A 21,958-nucleotide genomic window follows, 5' to 3' on the forward strand; every position below is an offset into this window, starting at 1 on the left:
ACTGAGAATGATGGTTTCCAGTTTCATCCATGTCCCTACAAAGGACATGAACTCATCATTTTTTATGGCTGCATAGTATTCCATGGTGTATATGTGCCACATTTTCTTAATCCAGTCTATTGTTGTTGGACATTTGGGTTGGTTCCAAGTCTTTGCTATTGTGAATAGTGCCGCAATAAACATACGTGTGCATGTGTCTTTATAGCAGCATGATTTATAGTCCTTTGGGTATATACCCAGTAATGGGATGGCTGGGTCAAATGGTATTTCTAGTTCGAGATCCCTGAGGAATCGCCACACTGACTTCCACAATGGTTGAACTAGTTTACAGTCCCACCAACAGTGTAAAAGTGTTCCTATTTCTCCACATCCTCTCCAGCACCTGTTGTTTCCTGATTTTTTAATGATGGCCATTCTAACTGGTGTGAGATGGTATCTCACTGTGGTTTTGATTTGCATTTCTCTGATGGCCAGTGATGATGAGCATTTCTTCATGTGTTTTCTGGCTGCATAAATGTCTTCTTTTGAGAAGTGTCTGTTCATGTCCTTTGCCCACTTTTTGATGGGGTTGTTTGTTTTTTTCTTGTAAATTTGTTTGAGTTCATTGTAGATTCTGGATATTAGCCCTTTGTCAGATGAGTAGGTTGCAAAAATTTTCTCCCATTCTGTAGGTTGCCTGTTCACTCTGATGATAGTTTCTTTTGCTGTGCAGAAGCTCTTTAGTTTAATGAGATCCCATTTGTCGATTTTGGCTTTTGTTGCCATTGCTTTTGGTGTTTTAGACATGAAGTCCTTGCCCACGCCTATGGCCTGAATGGTATTGCCTAGGTTTTCTTGTAGGATTTTAATGGTTTTAGGTCTAACATGTAAGTCTTTAATCCATCTTGAATTAATTTTTGTATAAGGTGTAAGGAAGGGATCCAGTTTCAGCTTTCTACATATGGCTAGCCAGTTTTCCCAGCACCATTTATTAAATAGGGAATCCTTTCCCCATTTCTTGTTTTTGTCAGGTTTGTCAAAAATCAAATAGTTGTAGATATGCGGCATCATTTCTGAGGGCTCTGTTCTGTTCCATTGATCTATATCTCTGTTGTGGTACCAGTACCATGCTGTTTTGGTTACTGTAGCCTTGTAGTATAGTTTGAAGTCAGGTAGCGTGATGCCTCCAGCTTTGTTCTTTTGGCTTAGGATTGACTTGGCAATGCGGGCTCTTTTTTGGTTCCGTATGAACTTTAGTTTTTTCCAATTCTGTGAAGAAAGTCATTGGTAGCTTGATGGGGATGGCATTGAATCTATAAATTACTTTGGGCAGTACGGCCATTTTCACGATATTGATTCTTCCAACCCATGAGCATGGAATGTTCTTCCATTTGTTTGTATCCTCTTTGATTTCATTGAGCAGTGGTTTGTAGTTCTCCTTGAAGAGGTCCTTCACATCCCTTGTAAGTTGGATTCCTAGGTATTTTATTCTCTTTGAAGCAATTGTGAATGGGAGTTCACTCATGATTTGGCTCTCTGTTTGTCTGTGATTGGTGTACAAGAATGCTTGTGATTTTTGTACATTGATTTTGTATCCTGAGACTTTGCTGAAGTTGCTAATCAGCTTAAGGAGATTTTGGGCTGAGACGATGGGATTTTCTAGATATACAATCATGTCATCTGCAAACAGGGACAGTTTGACTTCCTCTTTTCCTAATTGAATACCCTTTATTTCCTTCTCCTGCCTGATTGCTCTGGCCAGAACTTCCAGCACTATGTTGAATAGGAGCGGTGAGAGAGGGCATCCCTGTCTTGTGCCAGTTTTCAGAGGGAATGCTTCCAGTTTTTGCCCATTCAGTATGATATTGGCTGTGGGTTTGTCGTATACAGCTCTTATTATTTTGAGATACGTCCCATCAATACCTAATTTATTGAGAGTTTTTAGCATGAAGGGTTGTTGAATTTTGTCAAAAGCCTTTTCTGCATCTATTGAGATAATCATGTGGTTTTTGTCTTTCGTTCTGTTTATATGCTGGATTACATTTATTGATTTGCATATGTTGAACCAGCCTTGCATCCCAGGGATGAAGCCCACTTGATCATGGTGTATAAGCTTTTTGATGTGCTGCTGGATTCGGTTTGCCAGTATTTTATTGAGGATTTTTGCATCAATGTTCATCAAGGATATTGGTCTAAAATTCTCTTTTTTGGTTGTGTCTCTGCCTGGCTTTGGTATCAGGACGATGCTGGCTTCATAAAATGTGTTAGGGAGGATTCCCTCTTTTTGTATCGATTGGAATAGTTTCAGAAGGAATGGTACCAGTTCCTCCTTGTACCTCTGGTAGAATTCAGCTGTGAATCCATCAGGTCCTGGACTCTTTTTGGTTGGTAAGCTATTGATTATTGCCACAATTTCAGAACCTGTTATTGGTCTATTCAGAGATTTGACTTATTCCTGATTTAGTCTTGGGAGGGTGTATTTGTCGAGGAATTTATCCCTTTGTTCTAGATTTTCTAGTTTATTTGCATAGAGGTGTTTGTAGTATTCTCTGATGGTAGATTGTATTTCTGTGGGATCGGTGGTGATATCCCCTTTTTCATTTTTTATTGCATCTATTTGATTCTTCTCTCTTTTCTTCTTTATTAGTCTTGCTAGCGGTCTATCAATTTTGTTGATCTTCTCAAAAAACCAGCTCCTGGATTCATTAATTTTTTGAAGGGTTTTTTGTGTCTCTATTTCCTTCAGTTCTGCTCTGATCTTAGTTATTTCTAGCCTTCTGCTAGCTTTTGAATGTGTTTGCTCTTGCTTTTCTAGTTCTTTTAATTGTGATGTTAGGGTGTCAATTTTGGATCTTTCCTGTTTTCTCTTGTGGGCATTTAGTGCTATAAATTTCCCTCTACACACTGCTTTGAATGTGTCCCAGAGATTCTGGTAGGTTGTGTCTTTGTTCTCGTTGGTTTCAAAGAACATCTTTATTTCTGCCTTCATTTCATTATGTACCCAATAGTCATTCAGGAGCAGGTTGTTCAGTTTCCATGTAGTTGAGCGGTTTTGAGTGAGTTTCTTAATCCTGAGTTCTAGTTTGATTGCACTGTGGTCTGAGAGACAGTTTGTTATAATTTCTGTTCTTTTACATTTGCTGAGGAGAGCTTTACTTCCAACTATGTGGTCAATTTTGGAATAGGTGTGGTGTGGTGCTGAAAAAAATGTATATTCTGTTGACTTGGGGTGGAGAGTTCTGTAGATGTCTATTAGGTCCACTTTATGTAGAGCTGAGTTCAATTCCTGGATATCCTTGTTAACTTTCTGTCTCGTTGATCTGTCTAATGTTGACAGTGGGGTGTTAAAATCTCCCATTATTATTGTGTGGGAGTTTAAGTCCCTTTGTAGGTCACTCAGGACTTGCTTTATGAATCTGGGTGCTCCTGTGTTGGGTGCATATATATTTAGGATAATTAGCTCTTCTTGTTGAATTGATCCCTTTACCATTATGTAATGGCCTTCTTTGTCTCTTTTGATCTTTGTTGGTTTAAAGTCTATTTTGTCAGAGACTAGGATTGCAACCCCTGCCTTTTTTTGTTTTCCATTTGCTTGATAGAACTTCCTCCATCCCTTTATTTTGAGTCTATGTGTGTCTCTGCATGTGAGATGGGTTTCCTGAATACAGCACACTGATGGGTCCTGACTCCTTATCCAGTTTGCCAGTCTGTGTCTTTTAATTGGAGCATTTAGCCCATTTACATTTAACGTTAATATTGTTATGTGTGAATCTGATCCTGTCATTATGATGTTAGTTGGTTATTTTGCTCATTAGTTGATGCAGTTTCTTCCTAGCCTCGATGGTCTTTACAATTTGGCATGTTTTTGCAGTGGCTGGTACCGGTTGTTCCTTTCCATGTTTAGTGCTTCCTTCAGGAGCTCTTTTAGGGCAGGCCTGGTGGTGACAAAATCACTCAGCATTTGCTTGTCTGTAAAGTATTTTATTTCTCCTTCACTTATGAAGCTTAGTTTGGCTGGATAGGAAATTCTGGGTTGAAAATTCTTTTCTTTAAGAATGTTGAATATCAGCCCCCACTCTCTTCTGGCTTGTAGAGTTTCTGCCGAGAGATCAGCTGTTAGCCTGATGGGCTTCCCTTTGTGGGTAACCCGACCTTTCTCTCTGGCTGCCCTTAACATTTTTTCCTTCATTTCAACTTTGGTGAATCTGACAATTATGTGTCTTGGAGTTGCTCTTCTCGAGGAGTATCTTTGTGGCGTTCTCTGTATTTCCTGAATCTGAATGTTGGCCTGCCTTGCTATATTGGGGAAGTTCTCCTGGATAATATCTTGCAGAGTGTTTTCCAACTTGGTTCCATTCTCCCCGTCATTTTCAGGTACACCAATCAGACGTAGGTTTGGTCGTTTCACGTAGTCCCAAATTTCTTGGAGGCTTTGTTCATTTCTTTTTATTCTTTTTTCTCTAGGCTTCCCTTCTCGCTTCATTTCATTCATTTCATCTTCCATCTGCGATACCCTTTCTTCCAGTTGATCGCATCTGCTACTGAGGCTTCTGCAATCTTCACGTAGTTCTCGAAACTTGGGTTTCAGCTCCTCCATCTCCTTTAAGCCCTTCTCTCCATTGGTTATTCTAGTTATCCATTCTTCTAATTTTTTTTCAAAGTTTTTAACTTCTTTGCTATTGTTTTGAATTTCCTCCCGTAGCTCAGAGTAGTTTGATCGTCTGAAGCCTTCTTCTCTCGACTTGTCAAAGTCATCCTCCATCCAGCTTTGTTCCATTGCTGGTGAGGAACTGCGTTCCTTTGGAGGAGGAGAGGTGCTCTGCTTTTTAGAGTTTCCAGTTTTTCTGCTCTGTTTTTTCCCCATCTTTGCGGTTTTATCTACTTTTGGGCTTTGATGATGGTGATGTACAGATGGGTTTTTTGGTGTGGATGTCCTTTCTGTTTGTTAGTTTTCCTTCTACCAGACAGGACCCTCAGCTGCAGGTCTGTTGGAGTTTACTAGAGGTCCACTCCAGACCCTGTTTGGCTGGGTGTCAGCAGCGGTGGCTGCAGAACAGCGGATTTTCGTGAGACCACCAATTCAGCTGTCTGATAGTTCCTCTGGAAGTTTTGTCTCAGAGGAGTACCTGGCCCAGTGAGGTGTCAGTCTTTCCCTTCTGGGGGGGTGCCTCCCAGTTAGGCTGCTCAGGGGTGAGGGACCCACTTTAGGAGGCAGTCTGTCCGTTCTCAGATCTCCAGCTGCGTGCTGGGAGAACCACTACTCTCTTCAAAGCTGTCAGTCAGACAGGGACATTTAAGTCTCTGGAGATTCCTGCTGACTTTTTGTTTGTCTGTGCCCTGCCCCCAGAGGTGGAGCCTACAGAGGCAGACAGGCCTCCTTGAGCTGTGGTGGGCTCCACCCAGTTCGAGCTTCCTGGCTGCTTTGTTTACCTAAGCAAGCCTGGGCAATGGCGGGCGCCCCTCCCCCAGCCTCGCTGCCGCCTTGCAGCTTGATCTCAGACTGCTGTGCTAGCAATCAGCGAGACTCCGTGGGCATAGGACCCTCCGAGCCAGGTGTGGGATACAATCTCCTAGTGTGCCGTTTTCCAGGCCCGTTGGGAAAGCGCAGTATGAGGGTGGGACTGACCCGATTTTCCAGGTGCCGTCTGTTACCCCTTTCTTTGACTAGGAAAGGGAACTCCCTGACCCCTTGCGCTTCCCGAGTGAGGCAGTGCCTCGCCCTGCTTCGGCTCGTGCACAGTGCGCTTCACCGACTGTCCTGCACCCACTGTTTGGCACTCCCTAGTGAGATGAAACCGGTACCTCAAGCAGAAATGCAGAAATCACCAGTCTTCTGTGTCGCTCGGGCTGGGAGCTGGAGACCGGAGCTGTTCCTATTCGGCCATCTTGGCTCCCCCTCCCACCTCTTGGTTAAGTTTTAAGTAGAAAAAGGACTTAAATTTTTCTTCACTGGCTTACCTTTCCTCAGTCGGATAAACCACTTAATTTTTCTCCCCCAAAACATGTGACTTAGAAATAAAATTCCTCTCAGATTTTATTAATGCAACATAGGAAATCATTCTTCCTTTCAAAGATTCTATCACTGGTATGTAAAAACAAAACAGCATGCAAAAAAGATTTATAGGAAAATTCTACAGGGTGAAAAAGAGGCTTCTTTTAAGTAATATGAAGCACAAGAAACTGACTGCAGTAACTGTTGTAATTGATCACTCCTCTTCATTGTTGGGAAGAATCACTGAACCAGAGATTGAGGTGGAAAGAACTTTAGATGTTGGTCCCACATTTCCACATTTTGCTGATTAAGAAAGGAAACTCCAAGGCAATAGTTTTGAACAATATTGAACAGGAAACTCCAGATTTGAGAAAGCTTTGATGACAAAATAGATAAGCGTAATGTGCAGTTTTGACATTTGCAATGGAAAAATGGTATTTAAAAAAGAAATACATGTAAGAACTTTTGGACTAGAAGATAGGAAAAAACAACAGCAAACCCAAAAAACCTTGGTATCCCATTAGGACTGCTTTCTTTATAACCATGAACAGTCTGGAAAACCATGTTAAAAATGTAGAGAACAAATACTTACATGTTTTCTTTCTGTAGCCTTTAGAGATTTGGCAGCATAGTAAAAAAGCTGTGTCCCACACAAAGCTGCCCAATATTTTGTCCAAGATGCTACCTGGATAGGACAAACACAGGAATACACTATTACAATGCTCCTGGCTTCTTAGTTTCTTTACATTCTAAGCACCAATGATCAAGTCCACTTCACTTCAACCAAAGTCCTAACCTCAGAGTTGAGCTGTATCACTTCTGAAATCTTAATCTCAAATACTCCTGTCACTTCCATCTAACTACCTGTTTGTAGACCCACGTACTCAGTCTTTCTTCCAGCTACAATAGAATAGTTAACCCCAAGTCTATCTAAAGGCAAACTCAACTCTCTTTTTATGCCCTAGATTCCAACTATCTCTCACTTTTTAAGGAAGTTTGTTTTTGCAATTAACTCCATTGCTTCTCAATCTCTCTCCCTCTACCATCATTATACAAATGAACCTTAATAGTACTCCCACCTTTAAAATCCCTCCCTTGACCCATCTCCTCACCCCCCAGACACCAACCAATTTCTCTTCTCCTTTTCACAGCATAACTTCTTGCAAGGGTGTCTCTAAATCTTGCCTCTACTTCTGTTTTGTCCATTTTCTACTTAACTCACTTCATTTGGCTTTTGGGCCATCAAGGTCACTGATGATTGTAATTTTAGCAAAGCCTCTGTCCTTATCATAGCCAGCCTCTTAACAGCATCTGACCTAGCTGGCCACTCTTTGCTTTTTGAAGTACTGTAACTGCTAGGCTTCTGGGACAACAGTTCCCTAGTTTTCCTTTATACTCTTCTTTGTGGGAGACCTTTAATGCTACAGAGCCCCATCTCCAACCTTGTTTTCTTCTCTAGCTATACTTTCTTTTTAGATAATCTATCATCCAGTTCCATATTTCAAATACTATCTATCTGTATGCTAATGACTCCCAAATCTCTCTCCCTGCCACCTCTCTGTTGACCTCATGATCCATACTTTTTCAACAGCCACAATGACACCTCCACTTGTATGTTTAATAAGCATATCAAACTGAACTTGGCCAAGACTGACCTGCCCCCCATTCCAATAAATGTCCCCAACATACACCCACCTCAGTCCCCAAACCTAGAAGTTATCTTTGTTTTCACTCTTTCTCTTATACTTCATGTTTAATTTATCATCAAACAACTCCAGCTTTTGCCTCTTACCTGATCTCCTCCACCTTCCCCAATTTCAAGGCGTAAACTACACAAGCCTTCTTGTCTCCTGAACTCTAGATATTCACACAGTTAACTCACCTTCCTCATTCAGATCTCAGCTCAAATGTTTTGCCACAGTGGCATCCCTCCTTGCCCCATCATTCTGTATCCTATGACCTTATTTTAAAGCCTTATTCTCTATTTCTCCTCACTGAAATGTAATCCAGGAGGAAGACACTTTGCCTCACCTTGTTCACTGCTCTATTTCTAGCATCCAGCACACAAAAGGTATGGTAATGCTTCAAATGACATGCAATTCTGAGTTCACTAGCCTGCCTAAGAGATTCTTGATTTGTATGTGCCTTTGGCTTACTGTGATATAAACAACAAAATAAGATTACTTATATGAAGCCCCCATATCTTCAAAAGCTTTAAGTGTGAATATATAACAAAGGTTTTGTATTTCAAATTTGAGAAAGGGAAAAAAATTGTTCCTTAGTAGTCAAACTACTATGCTGGTGTTGAGGAAGAAGAAACTTCTTTGATACATATTAAGAGCTTTGTTCCACCAATTTTCCTTTTTTTTCCCCCCAATATAGTTATGGTTTGGAAAGCATTTAATATTTGGGTTCTATGTTATGTAGAAAACAAAACTGTATTATAGGAATTTAAATAAAGTGATAAAACACAATCAAATTCCATTTTTTAGGGTTGTTACTCTTTATTTTCTATTTTACCTAAACTTAATACTAAAATACTTCTTCATGATACACTTTCAGGGTTCTCTAAGAAATAATTTTGTATAAGAACTATAATGGGGTAAAAAAAAAGTACAGGATTTAAGCACCCTTAACACATGATTTAACAGAAATCTATATGGCACACATAACACTTTAAGAAAACATGGTGAAACAAATGTGTACAATATTTTCCCTCTTATCTGTGGTTTCAGTTACCCACAGACAACCATAGTCTAAAAATATTTATTGGAAAATTTGAGAAATAAACAATTCACAGGTTTTAAAATCACGTGTTGTTCTGAGTAACATGATAAAATCTCACACAGTTCTGCTCTGTGCTTCTGTGGACATAATCATCCCTTTCTTTGTCCAGCGTCTCCACACTATACGTGCTACCCTTGTGCCCCACTCCCCACTGCTTCCTTAAGTGAAAAGAAAAGTTCTTGGGTTAAGAAAAGAAAAATTAGACGCTAAGGTTGCTAAGATCCATGGTAAGAACAGATTTTCTATCTGTGAAATTGTGAAGAAGGAAAATGAAATTCATGCTAGTTTTGCTATTGCAACGCAAACTGCAAAAGTTACGGCTACTGTGTGGGGTTAAGTGCTTAGTTAATATAGAAAAGGTATTATATTTGTGGATGGAAGACATGAACAGAAACATGTTCCAAATGATGATAATTTGGTTTGGTACTATCTGAGGTTTCAGTCATCTCCGGGGGGTCTTGGACTGGATGGCCCAAGGATAAGGGGGGAGGACCTTATTTAATATTATTTCAAGTCTACTATAATCAGGTTGTAATTGTTTTAGTACTTTTACAGAGTCTTATGCATTTGCATATTTTTAGAGGTGTATTAAAATATAATATGATGAAATCTTACTGTAGGCTTTTTGCCTTCTTTTAACAAAGTTTTTCTCCTGAGAACACCTTGAATAGTAACAGCTCCTGGATATAAATGTACTGCCAAATCTTCTGATTCTGCAGAACTATAATAACGAAGAAAAGAACACATAAGAGCTTTTGTCTATAATAGTCAAGTAGGTACTTAAATAAAATGTAATTATTCTTAATTTTAAAACTGTTACTTTATTCAGAGCTGAGAAGACACTGACAATTTTAAAGGTTTATTAATCTTGAAATTTATAAGCTGTCACAAAAAGTTGATTAGAAAGTTATTAAAGTCAGCAGATGGTTAAAAAACACACTTTATTACATATTTGAACAAGTATAATTTAAAAAGAATGCAGTAATTCACTTTAGTAAATATTAAATTAAAAATTTAAGATTTGTTTTCTTCTTCTTAACATGCCACACTGCATCACTGTTGCAACCTTATTTTCCCCATAGAAACTTTAAGTCCTGGTAGGAAAAATGAGGATTCTATTTGTTAAAAGTATTTAAGTATATATAAAACTGAAAATAAAAATACAAGCTCAAAAAGAAAAAAAGAAAACATGCTTAATTTAATTCTAAAATAGCAGAAAGAAGTAATAAAGTCAATAATAAAATATTTTAAAAACTAGTTTTCTGTAATACATTTTAATAACATTTAAATGGTGTCAATGGATAAGTGATTATGGCCTAATAGCTCTCCACGAAAGGAAAAAACCCGAAACTCAAGATTTCCTTTTCATGTTATCTTTAAAAAAAAAATCACAAAATGACCAACACTTTAATATCTTTCCCTCATTGATTTAAGGTCCTATGTTTAATACAATGATTAATGATTTCTACATGAGCCAATTAAACATACATGCTGATAAAAATGTCACTGGTGACTTGACATGAGCTGCAGAATTCCTATAAGAGCAATGAAAACTAAAGTTTGCCAGTTTATTCCTTTGTGATTATTTAGGTGTCTTCAGAGTGACTTAAGAACCTATAAACCAGTAGAAATTCCATGCTAGAGTTATTTATATTCAGGGAGATATATGCAGAGAGATTAGACACCATCAAACTGATGTAAAGTTTGCTTCTGAAGTTTGGTATTTTGTTGTATTATGAATTGATTACCCATCACCACTAAACCCCACGTTCCCAATCAATACACCACCCTTATCTGCCTCCACAGCTAATAACGGTCCAAAAGAGACCTGGTTTAACTAGACAAACAACTGAACGAATATGAATTTAAATATACAAATGATTATTTTATGAAATAGACTCGTCTACATTCAGGACCTGTAGTTTATCTGAAAAACTTTTTAAAAAGACAAATCAAATATAAATTTATTAGCAAAGTAAATGCTTTGATTACAACTTATGAATAAACAAGCAGATTTTTATATTGTTCATTCAAAAACTATCAGCATTAGAAAGACCTGTGCAGTTTAAAGGCTACCAATTTGGAAGCATTTTAAAATATATAACATTAAGATGCAAGTTTTAGCAATTAGCTCTGTGGATCAGAAAGAACAGTTGAAATTTATCTTCACATTAGATCTTGGAAAGAAAGTTTTTCTGGGTAATTTGTTTAGTTTTTAAATCAATTAGTTGAGAAAAAAGAGAAATAATGTCAGACCACACCCATGTAAGCCAATCACCAACACCGTAAGGGAGTTCTGTGACCCCTGAATGCAGGGGAATTGTACCTGCTGGCCTTCATGTGACTTCGATAGCCATTTCGTGCCACTCTTGTCACCGGGCCGAGAGAATGGTATAATCTGTTCCTGTTGGATTCCATTATAAATTGTATATATTACATATACTTTTATTCACACAGTCATTATCAATACCTAGAACAGTATAATAGTTTCTTCTTGTAATATAGCTTTCTAAATCTTACAAAAGGGTAGTATGTGATTGTTCCTCTTTCTTTTTTAAAGCATGCAGCGTAGATTTCAAACAATTTTTTCTTCTACTATTGACTCTAGAAATACTTAGAGGTATTTAGTACACACCATATATTTATATATACATTCACTTTCACAAATCTGCTAAAAGAATTAAAGAGCATTTATAGCCAAATAATAAAAAAAAACCTGAAAAATACTTCAAAAATTCTTATGTTTCTATACCACTTCTTGGATTCCAGTTTAAATATGATGCCCGGATTTATATAAGTAATTCATTTTTATTATATGTCCCTATGAAGACACCTAAAAGCAATGTGGCTCGTAAACATGAAACTCACGAGGAAAACTTTATTTTCCTCTTTATCCTTTATAGTAAATAAAAGAAATGAATGAGTAATATAGGCCTTATATTATTCCTACATTAACTGACAAAGCCAATAAATGATAAAAATGATGAGTTAATACTTATCCAAAATGGCACATAATAGTTAAAAACAAAAAAATAAAAACAGACACATAAAAATACTGATACTTCTTTGCCTAGGAAAATCTGAAAGTAGCACTGTTGATAAATGATGTTTTAAAGAAAAAGTATTATTTTAGCAACTTAAACAATGTATTTGACGTCTGTCTAGAAAATAAGACAACAATGTATTTGATGTCTGTCTAGAAAATAACAAAATGGTATGTTAACATTCAGAGTACATTTTTCAAGTTCACTATCCATGAGTAGTACTTTATATCCTAGTTCTTTATTCACTTTCTATTATTTCATGTCTGAATCTTGCTGGGCAGCATTCATTTCACTGTTCTAAAAATGTTCCAAGAGCCCACTAATTTAAACTTGGCATAAGAAAAGTAGATTTTTTTAGCCACAAATGTCTGCAAAGCAAAACACCTGTTATAAAGGAAAAAAACTGTTTTGAGACATGAAGGCAACGTCATTAAATACTGTCTTCATAAATAACCTGCTGGGATGAGAACAGATTATTTAACACACCACCATTCTGGTTACTCATAAGTCAAGCAATCTAAAAAACAATTTAGTTATATTTTTTGTAACCAATATTTTTTAAATATAAAGATTACAATACACTCTATAATCAACTTCTGATGGTTTTACATTCTTTCTAGAGGGAAAGACAATTTGAACAAATTCAGACAACATGTTAAAGGCAATTCTTGTGTTTTTCACATTTCAGGCAAACCCAAATGAACAGATCAGAAGTAAAGGTTGGAAGAAAAATAATACAAAAATAAATAAAAATAATTTGTTTTTACTTATTATTATCCCGCAAAACAAAGAGAACAAAAGTTGGGAACACTGATAATTAGAGTAGAAAGGATCAAAAGTACTTTGCAATGCAGAACTTATAAACAAAATCTTAATCACATAATAGTGAGAAATCTTTATGAAGTCACATAAAAAATAAGGATCTATTTTTCCAGTTAAACAGCATGAAATTTATGATTTCAAATAAAGTTTAATTTAAAATTGTTTTCTAAAATTGTGACTGATAAGGAGTGAGGCAATTGAACATTTTCAACTTCAGTATTAATATGACATTTAACATTCAATCTAAACGACCCTCTTGAGTAATGAATATAGGCATTTTTAGAAATTTAGTTACTTAGTTCATACAAAAAGAGAGCAATTATTTTGGTCAAGAGCCAAATACCTTATGAGTCTGAAATGGCAGAACTGAAATGGTCAGTGAAAACATAAGAATCCTAATGGACATTTAATAAATAATTATTTGCATTGTTTGGTCACATTCTTCAGATCTTATATGTACTTAGACCTCAATATAGCATGATATTTGCTATAGGCAGATGACAGCTTTAACAGCTTAAAGCAACAAAGGAAGGAGAAGGGAGCACAACTTAGAGTATTTCAGTATAAAAGTGTACTCTGAAAGTTTTGAGTTTATGACAATTTAAATTCTAATCTTAACTTGCTTTACTTGTATAATTTAAAATTTATTAAATCATTTTGTCCTTGACAAAGCAGCAGAGAATAAAGTTGACCACTCCACTAAATGCCTTAAAATTACTTAAATGAACCAGAACTTAAGAAATAATTTTTTGAATATGTAAGTAGGTTACTTGTCGATGATCGGTTATTATTTTTAAGTTATAAATGTAAATGTATTAAAATTCAAATACATGTGTCATGCCACCAAATAAACATTTAGAGATAAGATTATCATTCATTCCCATTACTTACATACCCAAACTTAAATATCAACTTCTAATTTCTTTTACCAGTAGAAAACTTATCGCTTAGGGATATGTAGTAAATATTATCTCTTAAAATTTGTATTACATTATTTAACCCAGACAAAATAAATTCAAAGTAGTTCAAATGGACAATTTATTTTACCTTTCAAAAGCAGGCCATGAGGTCTCTTCACTTAGTTCAGAACCATCGCTGCTACCTAAAATGAAAAGTTATTCTACTTTTTAAACATCAGAATTACCTCTCTAGTTTGCATTTCACAATTTAAAAATAAATTAATTAACTATGCTCATAAAATGACAATCACATTGCAGATGAACATATCCATATATTAATTCTTTATTCTAATATTACTGCTATTAGGTTTATTTTGCAATATATTGGAATACAGTTGACACGACAACCTAAAATAACAAAATAGCATAAAACATTTTTGCTTGCCTATTTGTAGCTGAAATTCATTATGTCAATAAACAATTTTTCCTACCATTAGAGAACATAAAATAACACAAAATTTCTTATTAGGTTTGTCATAATTTAGGACCAATATAATTATAAAATCCTTGGAGATTCATGGCATACTTCTTTCTCTTTGTATTAAAGTCCATTACTACTCTAAGTATAAAAAGCCTAATGAAATCCAATTATTTGTCTCTAGAGACAAAGTTAAAGAGGATGGAATCTCTAAATTTAAAAAACTAAAAACCGGTGCTATAAAAATGCAACAATTTTCTCTTTGGCCAAAAGATCAGTTAAAATAAAATGGTCTTCAAACAGAATGTTTACAATTAGCTAGGGGGAAAAAAAACCAACAAAAAAACTTTGGGGAATGAATTTAGAGAGTCCAAAACAGCTTAGTTGACTTAAATGTTACTTTAAAGGTAATTCTGGCTCTCAAAAAAATTAGGATGACTAACAGTTCAAGTTAAATTGTCTATCAGACAGGGCTCTAAGAAGAGAGACTCAAACTCTCCTTTACAAGCAGGACTCTGAGAGACTCAAACTCTAACGCTGTAAGGTATCCATCAGATACCTGTAATGGATGCTGTAAGGTATCCATTAGACTCGTCTCTCTTAGAGATGATGGATTAATACCCTTCTATGGGTTTGCAATGGCACTAGTTATGTACCATCCTTGGATAAACTGAGATAACAATCATTGAAATAATTTTCTGTATTGCATGGTTCAAAAGAAGAACCAGAGTTAACCCGTGGTGGTGGTGGGATCTTACATATTATCTATGTTATCTTTTGATTTGTGGTACTATGTGGAAAAGACTGAAAATTTAAGCATAATTAGGATAACTTATTTGTAGAAAATGTAAGCATGAAGCTCAGAGTGAATATGCTTCTCTGAGTTAGCTAGGTGAGACTACTCAAGATTATCTAGGATAGATACCACATTAGAAAATGTTTGAGGCCATTGTTCTAAGCACTGGTTAATTTTCCCACAGTATTTTCAAAGCCTTCACTGTAGATTAATATTACATGTAAAAGTTAAAGCTAAGGAAAAAAACTCGTCTGTGTATATTAACACCTATCATCTTATGGTAATAGACTTGTTCTTTTTTTCATATTGCTAAAGCTTTAAAACAAAAATCCTCGAAGGTAAATGCCTATGTGTAATGTTCTTAATTTACAAACTAGGATGCCATGATCTTTTACTGTTTACTTACTTAGCCTTAGAATAATTAAAAAATAAACACAAATGCAAAAATCTGCTCTAAAAGACAAAAGTCTCCACACTGAGACACTAACTGTAACTCAATAAAATAACTAAATAATAATCTTGCGGTAGCCAAAAGGACATCCATGAAAAGTAAAAGCTATAAACTACAGAATAGTTCTCATTATAACACTTATGAGAAAGAGTAAAATATTATATACTTGAGCGCTGTAATTTTAAAAATTACTTTTTGCTTTAAGTGGCACGCCAAATTCCATACGTGTAGAAAATTTTTGACTGAAAAAAAGTTCTTTCCTTTGCAAAATTATTCTTCATACCGAGATTAGTATTTGCATATAGGCAACTTAGAACATTGATAAGAGGTATTTCAGGTGACAAACTTGCCTTCTTTTTAAAAAATTTTATCATTTAATCACTTGCATTTTTATATAAAAAGGGGACTAGCAGAATAAACAACTACTGAATGGTAATGGAGAGCTCTGAAATAATTTAATTTTAACTCTGAAGGGCTAAGAAAAGTCAGTATGTTCCAGAAAATCAATCTTCTTTTGCATCTCTTTCTACTGGCTGTTGACCAATATTGACTAAGATATTAGTAACAATAGGCTTAGCCCTTGAACAATCTGGTAGTTAATCATAGATGAAGACATATTCCTCCTTTATTTCTTTTTAAAAATAAAAGTAGCTATTGTATGAATAATTTATTTATTTATTTATTTTGAGACAGAATCTCGCTCTGTGATCCAGGCAGGGTAGGTGCAGTGCTGCGAACATGGCTCGCTGCAACCTCTGCTTCCTGGGTTCAAATGATTCCTATGCCTCAGCCTCCTAAGTAGCTGGGATTACAGGCATGCACCATCACGCCCTGCTAATTTTTGTATTTTTAGTAGAGATGGGGTTTTGCCATGTTGGTCAGGCTCATTTTGAACTCCTGACCTCAACAGATCTGCCCATCTGGGCCTCCCAAAGTGCTGGGATTACAGGTGTGAGCCACACTGCCCAGCCTATATGAATAATTTCTAATTGTAAAAAGAAATAATGCTCACCTAGAAGACTCAAAAATTAAAAGTTTAGGAAGTAAAAACAAACAAATCCCTCTCTTAATCTCACATCCCTTTCTAATATGGTCCCTATTTTCTGCTCTCCTTCACAGTAGCTGTTTCCTCACCTCTCATTTTCAAATCTACTCCAATCTAGGCCATGCCCTGACACTTCCATGAAGCAACTCTTATCAAGGTCACCAATGACTTTTATCTTGCCAAATCCCCCAGTCAATTCCCCATTCTCATCTTAGCTCTCTTTTTTGGCATTTGATATTCACATATTCAGTACTTTCCTCCTCCTTGAGATACTTCATCTACTGGGCTTTTGTTTTTTTCCCCCTACTTCATTGATCTCTCCTTTTTAGTTTCCTTTGATGACTCATCCTTCTTTTAAAAAATAATCAGATTTCTAAATGTGAGAATTTTTTATTTATGTACACTCTCTCTTTAGGTCCTCTCAACCAATCATGGCTTATAAGTATGTTACCTCTCGTATATCTTCAGATCTGACCTTACCCCAGAGCTCCAGATTCATATATTCAACAACCTACCTGACATCTCCATAGGGACTAAACATGTCCAAAACAGACCTGATTCCCCAAATTCAGTCCCCCTTCACAAACACTTCACTGCCCACAGATTATTACTCTGTCTTCTCTACCTTGGTAATAGTATCATCATCTAACTATTATATTTGTTTAACCCAAATAACCTGAAGTCATCCTTGACTCCACACTCTTCCTCCTCCCCATACCCAAATCACATGCAGTTAACTAATTCAACCAGCCCCTATGTTCTTTTTCCACCTTCTTCAAATGCTTCCCCTTCTGGAGTTAAAAACAGCAAGCACTTTGAAAACCATCACAAATTATTAACTTCATCCTGTATTTAACTGCTACTTTGTTTTTTTTAACCAAATTTTCTCTATGTGTGGTGGGGTTTTTTTCCAGCCAAGTTTTATTAACATTTTTATTTAATGTTAAATTGCAACCCTCTCAGAGAAGTATTTCTCACCTATTGATATTCCACTAGAAAGAGTAGAACTTTCAGCTTGGCCTCGAGATGGCGCATGGGGCTCCATGACGCTATCATCTAACAGATGTCTTGGCCCTGCATTTGGAAACGTTGCACTCTTAAATTCTGCTGTGTTCATTTTATGAATGAAACTGGAAACAAAGAGAAAAAAAAGTTCGTATCTTTTATTATTGTTACTAATTTAAAAACTGCTCTTTATATAAAGATTTAGGACATAAAAGATTTACCTAACTGTCATACTCAGATCTTACCATAAAAGCCTCAAATGAACAGTTCAGGGAAAATGTTTTAGGAAACCTGGCCATATCTATCTATATAATTAGAGCATACTTTAAAATAATTTCATTTTAAGCCTCGCGTCCATTTAAAAAATTGTTTCCACATTCACTTTTGGAGAACAGTTATTAAATTTCCAGAGAAATCATGGCAAAAGTGAACATGTACCCCCATTTTGAAAAAACAATACTGTAAAACTAATGAAGTTAAACAAAAAGTCAGTTTTCTTTATATTTAGGAATAAATAAAATAATTTTTATAGCTGTTATTTTTGACTTATTTTGGTTAAGACAATGACTGTCTTGATATAAAGGTTATAATTTTTTTAAAAAGGTATATTGCTATCCTGATTTTATTTATGATGGCCCTCTGTAATGTTCATTTATCGCCCCCAAATATAAATGCATTGTTGACAAAATCCCATTTCCAAATTCAGGTAAAGTAAGAAATAAAAGCTTTTAGGCAAACAAGGCATTTTACTGAATCAGAAAACGGCTATTAAGAAAAAAGAAAACTATTCGAGGATACCATTTTCTACTGAACTAATAGACAATAAATCCAATTACAAATGACTTAAAAATTTGAAAGATAAAATTAAAAATGCTGACTTATAACCCAAGCTATGGCACTTCCTATGTCCATGTGGAATCAGATTCCGAGGGGATGGCGGTGTCTGTGGGAGCAAGGCTCCTTCAGCTGCCACACTTTTTCGTCCACTCTGTGGAGACGCTCCTACTTCAGGACCTAAGGGTTAAATTTAAAGAGATTTTCAAATGATTACTTTATTTTTCAATCCCTTGATATAAAATACTAAATGTGGTTCAAATTTTGAGATGGTACTGATGTTAGTTCTATTTAATTGGCTTGAAGATGAGAAATATATTCTAAGTCCTAAAACACAAAATCTCAAACCATACAAAATCCACTGATTTTTATCTTATACTAAGTAGAGGCAGTGTAAATATTTTCTTCATTTACGTAGGAAGAAGCAGAATTAGAAGAGACTAGCTTTCACATTACAGACAAAATCTGGACTAAACATCCAGGTCTTCTGAGTCCTAGGTTCAGTGCTCTTTTAATTTTATACATTACCTCTTTACTTCTAGTTTCAACTTCCTCTTAGATAAAGAATGTGTAGGGTAGGTCAAACACTCAAATTAGAAATTAAATCAATACTGACACTGTTCAGGCTTATGGGAATAAATAAAAGAATATTATAAAAGTGCAAAACAGCACCTTAAGAATAAAAAGAAAAGCAAATTTAAGAAATTTAAACTGCAATGTTTTTTCTGCTTGGAATATTCTCCCCCACAGACATTGTCATGGTTTGTTTCTTCACTTCTTCACATCTTATCAGATTAGCCAACAAATATTTTTAGAATATACATGAAACTTAGTGCAAAGGCCTATATTGGGAATTTTAAAAAAGGTACTTACCAGGGATTTCTTAAATAATGACAATTTTATGTATTTTAAAAAATTATTTGTGGTATATGCATAATATCCCCATTACAATGTAACAGGTAAAGTACGGAACTATGCTTTTTATATTTTTAATACTTGGTCCAGCACTAAAGTGAACATTTGAAAAAATTACGTCACTAAAATTGACTTCTATAATTATTCAAATTAGTAGACTTTCCCATTAGACCACAGAAATTTCTAGTGTAATCAACCTTCATTGCCTAGGACAGTGCATTCTTAATTAAAAATGAATATTCATAACTACTTATCCATTATTTTCCATCTGTTGCATCTATCTATTTTCCTTGATTAGGTAGCATATTTGTTTGTACACTACTAACAAACTATAGCAACATTTTTTTTTTTTTGGAGATGGAGTCTTGCTCTGTCGCCCAGGCTGGAGTGCAGATCTCGGCTCATTGCAAGCTCCGCCTCCCGGGTTCATGCCATTCTGCTGCCTCAGCCTCCTGAGTAGCTGGGACTATAGGTGCCCGCTACCATGCCCGGCTAATTTTTTTGTTATTTTTTTAGTAGAGACGGGGTTTCACCCTGTTAGCCAGGATGGTCTTGATCTCCTGACCTTGTGATCCGCCTGCCTTGGCCTCCCAAAGTGCTGGGATTACAGGTGTGAGCCACCCCGCCCGGCCAGCAACTTTTAAATTAAAAAACAAAAAACCCAGAAAGGGCAGATTTTAATATCAAAATAAATTTTACATGTAGTATAAGATGTACTAAGTTTTTATTTACTTTGGAGTATATTCTATCTTATTAGGTTATCTGATTTAGATTTGGTAACAAGAGAAAACTATGTACTGACCTACTAAATCTTCTCTGGAAGCAGCAGAACGTGGGGTGCTTGTCCCTGGTTCTATCTTTAATGAAAGCCTGAATTTTAAAAAGACAAAATACATACAATGATTAATTAACATTTGACAAAATAAGATTAAAGTTGTGTATTTTCTCACGAAAAAACTAAAAACATTTTTATGAAATAATCTGACCTATATATTTTTCTTCAAGAGCAATCTTCTTCTTTTTAAGAGACAGGGAATCTCACTTAAGCCTCAAACTCCTGGGCTCAAGCGATCCTTCCATCTTGGCCTCCCAAAGTGCTGGGATTACAGGCATGAGCCACCAAGCCTGGCCATGGGCAATTTTTAATTGAGATGTTAAGTCTCTTATCTCTTTCATACAAAGCTGATCTTATGGTTATTCTAGGAAATATTAGGAAGGGAAAATACATTAAAAAGTTGTATTTAAAAACACAAAAATCTCCCCAATTACCCCAAAGTTGCCAAACCATGGAACACATTTAAAGATATTTGATGAATGACTAAATGGTGATTCAACTTAGAGCTTACACTGATACTTTACATTTAAATTCAGAAACTTTCATATATATTATTAAATATATTATGCAAATTATTTCTAAAAACACCTTATTTAAAACAAACCATCTAACAAACCAGCTGACAGAACTCTTCAGCAGAAAGATCTATACAAATAAAAACTTTGTTTGCAAAATTCCTAGTGAGTCCCTGTCCTAAGTCAGAGTTTATTATATGGTAATTAAGTTCCATTTAGGATAATATATCCAGTTCTGAGTTTCACAGTGAAAGAGATTATGATTTTTATCAGTGGAAGCTATTTCAGAAAATAGGACACTAAAGTAGTTGCAGAAAATGCTTTGGTGTGATACATGAAGCCTAATATTGCTGAGTCTGTCTGAAATTTAATAAAAACTGTTTAGTATTCTACTAAAATTTTAAAAGTAACTGAACAATACAAGTGGCATTTATAATGATAAATCTACTGTAGGTTATTAATTATATTCCAGTTATTTGATAATATAAAATGCATATATTGAATAGATAAATGATTAACCAGACTCTTTTTCTTCTTATGAAGATGTTTAACTATTTAGGCTACAAACTATACTGCATTCATTCATGGGACAAATATTTACTGAACACTTGTGTTGGGCACTGTGCTCAGAACTGGAATATAACAGAGATTACGGCAGACACGGTATTCCTGTCCGTCTGAAGCTTACAGTCTAGTGGATGAAAGAAAAGTAGTAAATGAAATAACTAACATTTCCCAATGGCACCAAAATAGAAAGGAACAGAAAGAGAGCTTATTGGGTGAATCACATTGCTACTGATAGCAGCTAGAAACTGACAGCAATATAAAAAGCAGAGGCATCTTTAAAAAACAGTGAAGGCTAGTCTGAGTGCCAGCTGCTTACAACATCGTCAAAGCACCACATAATAATAGAGATGCTGATTCATTAAGAACAGATATGCTCAGTATTAAAATAAAATCACCCAGAAAAATTTTCATCCTGATCAAAAGACATGTAATTTGTAATATCTATACTGGCTGCCTATGTAGATGAAGTTGCCCAAAACAGGCCTTTTGTAAGTGACATGCCATTTCTATTTACAAATTTTTCATCATAAAAGGCATTTTTTTCTTTTTTTTTTTTTTATTATACGTTAGGTTTTAGGGTAGATGTGCACAATGTGCAGGTTTGTTACATATGTATCCATGTGCCATGTTGATTTCCTGCACCCATTAACTCGTCATTTAGCATTAGGTATATCTCCTAATGCTGTCCCTCCCCCCTCCCCCAACCCCACAACAGTCCCCGGAGTGTGATGTTCCCCTTCCTGTGTCCATGAGTTCTCATTGTTCAATTCCCACCTATGAGTGAGAACATGCGGTGTTTGGTTTTTTGTCCTTGCGATAGTTTACTGAGAATGATGGTTTCCAGTTTCATCCATGTCCCTACAAAGGACATGAACTCATCATTTTTTATGGCTGCATAGTATTCCATGGTGTATATGTGCCACATTTTCTTAATCCAGTCTATCGTTGTTGGACATTTGGGTTGGTTCCAAGTCTTTGCTATTGTGAATAGTGC

At 35.7% G+C, this 21,958-nt stretch overlaps 1 protein-coding gene across 5 annotated transcripts in view; it reads right to left on the bottom strand.

Moving 5' to 3' along the window:
- RALGPS2 (Ral GEF with PH domain and SH3 binding motif 2) overlaps positions 1 to 21,958 on the bottom strand; it is a 224,168-nt gene that overhangs the window by 27,101 nt on the left and 175,109 nt on the right. For 3 of the 5 annotated variants that reach the window (XM_058441904.1, XM_032160893.2, XM_058441905.1), the window contains 6 exons: positions 19,850 to 19,917; positions 18,177 to 18,312; positions 17,272 to 17,423; positions 13,672 to 13,726; positions 9,374 to 9,479; positions 6,564 to 6,656 (listed from right to left, as the gene is read on the bottom strand). In XM_058441904.1, the coding sequence (XP_058297887.1) occupies positions 6,564 to 6,656; positions 9,374 to 9,479; positions 13,672 to 13,726; positions 17,272 to 17,423; positions 18,177 to 18,312; positions 19,850 to 19,917 (610 nt within the window). Of the gene's footprint in view, positions 1 to 6,563; positions 6,657 to 9,373; positions 9,480 to 11,084; positions 11,163 to 13,671; positions 13,727 to 17,271; positions 17,424 to 18,176; positions 18,313 to 19,849; positions 19,918 to 20,033; positions 20,247 to 21,958 lie in introns of those variants that run through there. The other 2 variants (XM_032160889.2, XR_009214375.1) reach the window with 2 other exon arrangements.

This window comes from Hylobates moloch, unplaced genomic scaffold (assembly GCF_009828535.3).
Source record: "Hylobates moloch isolate HMO894 unplaced genomic scaffold, HMol_V3 SCAFFOLD_8, whole genome shotgun sequence".
Classification (NCBI taxonomy): domain Eukaryota; kingdom Metazoa; phylum Chordata; class Mammalia; order Primates; family Hylobatidae; genus Hylobates; species Hylobates moloch.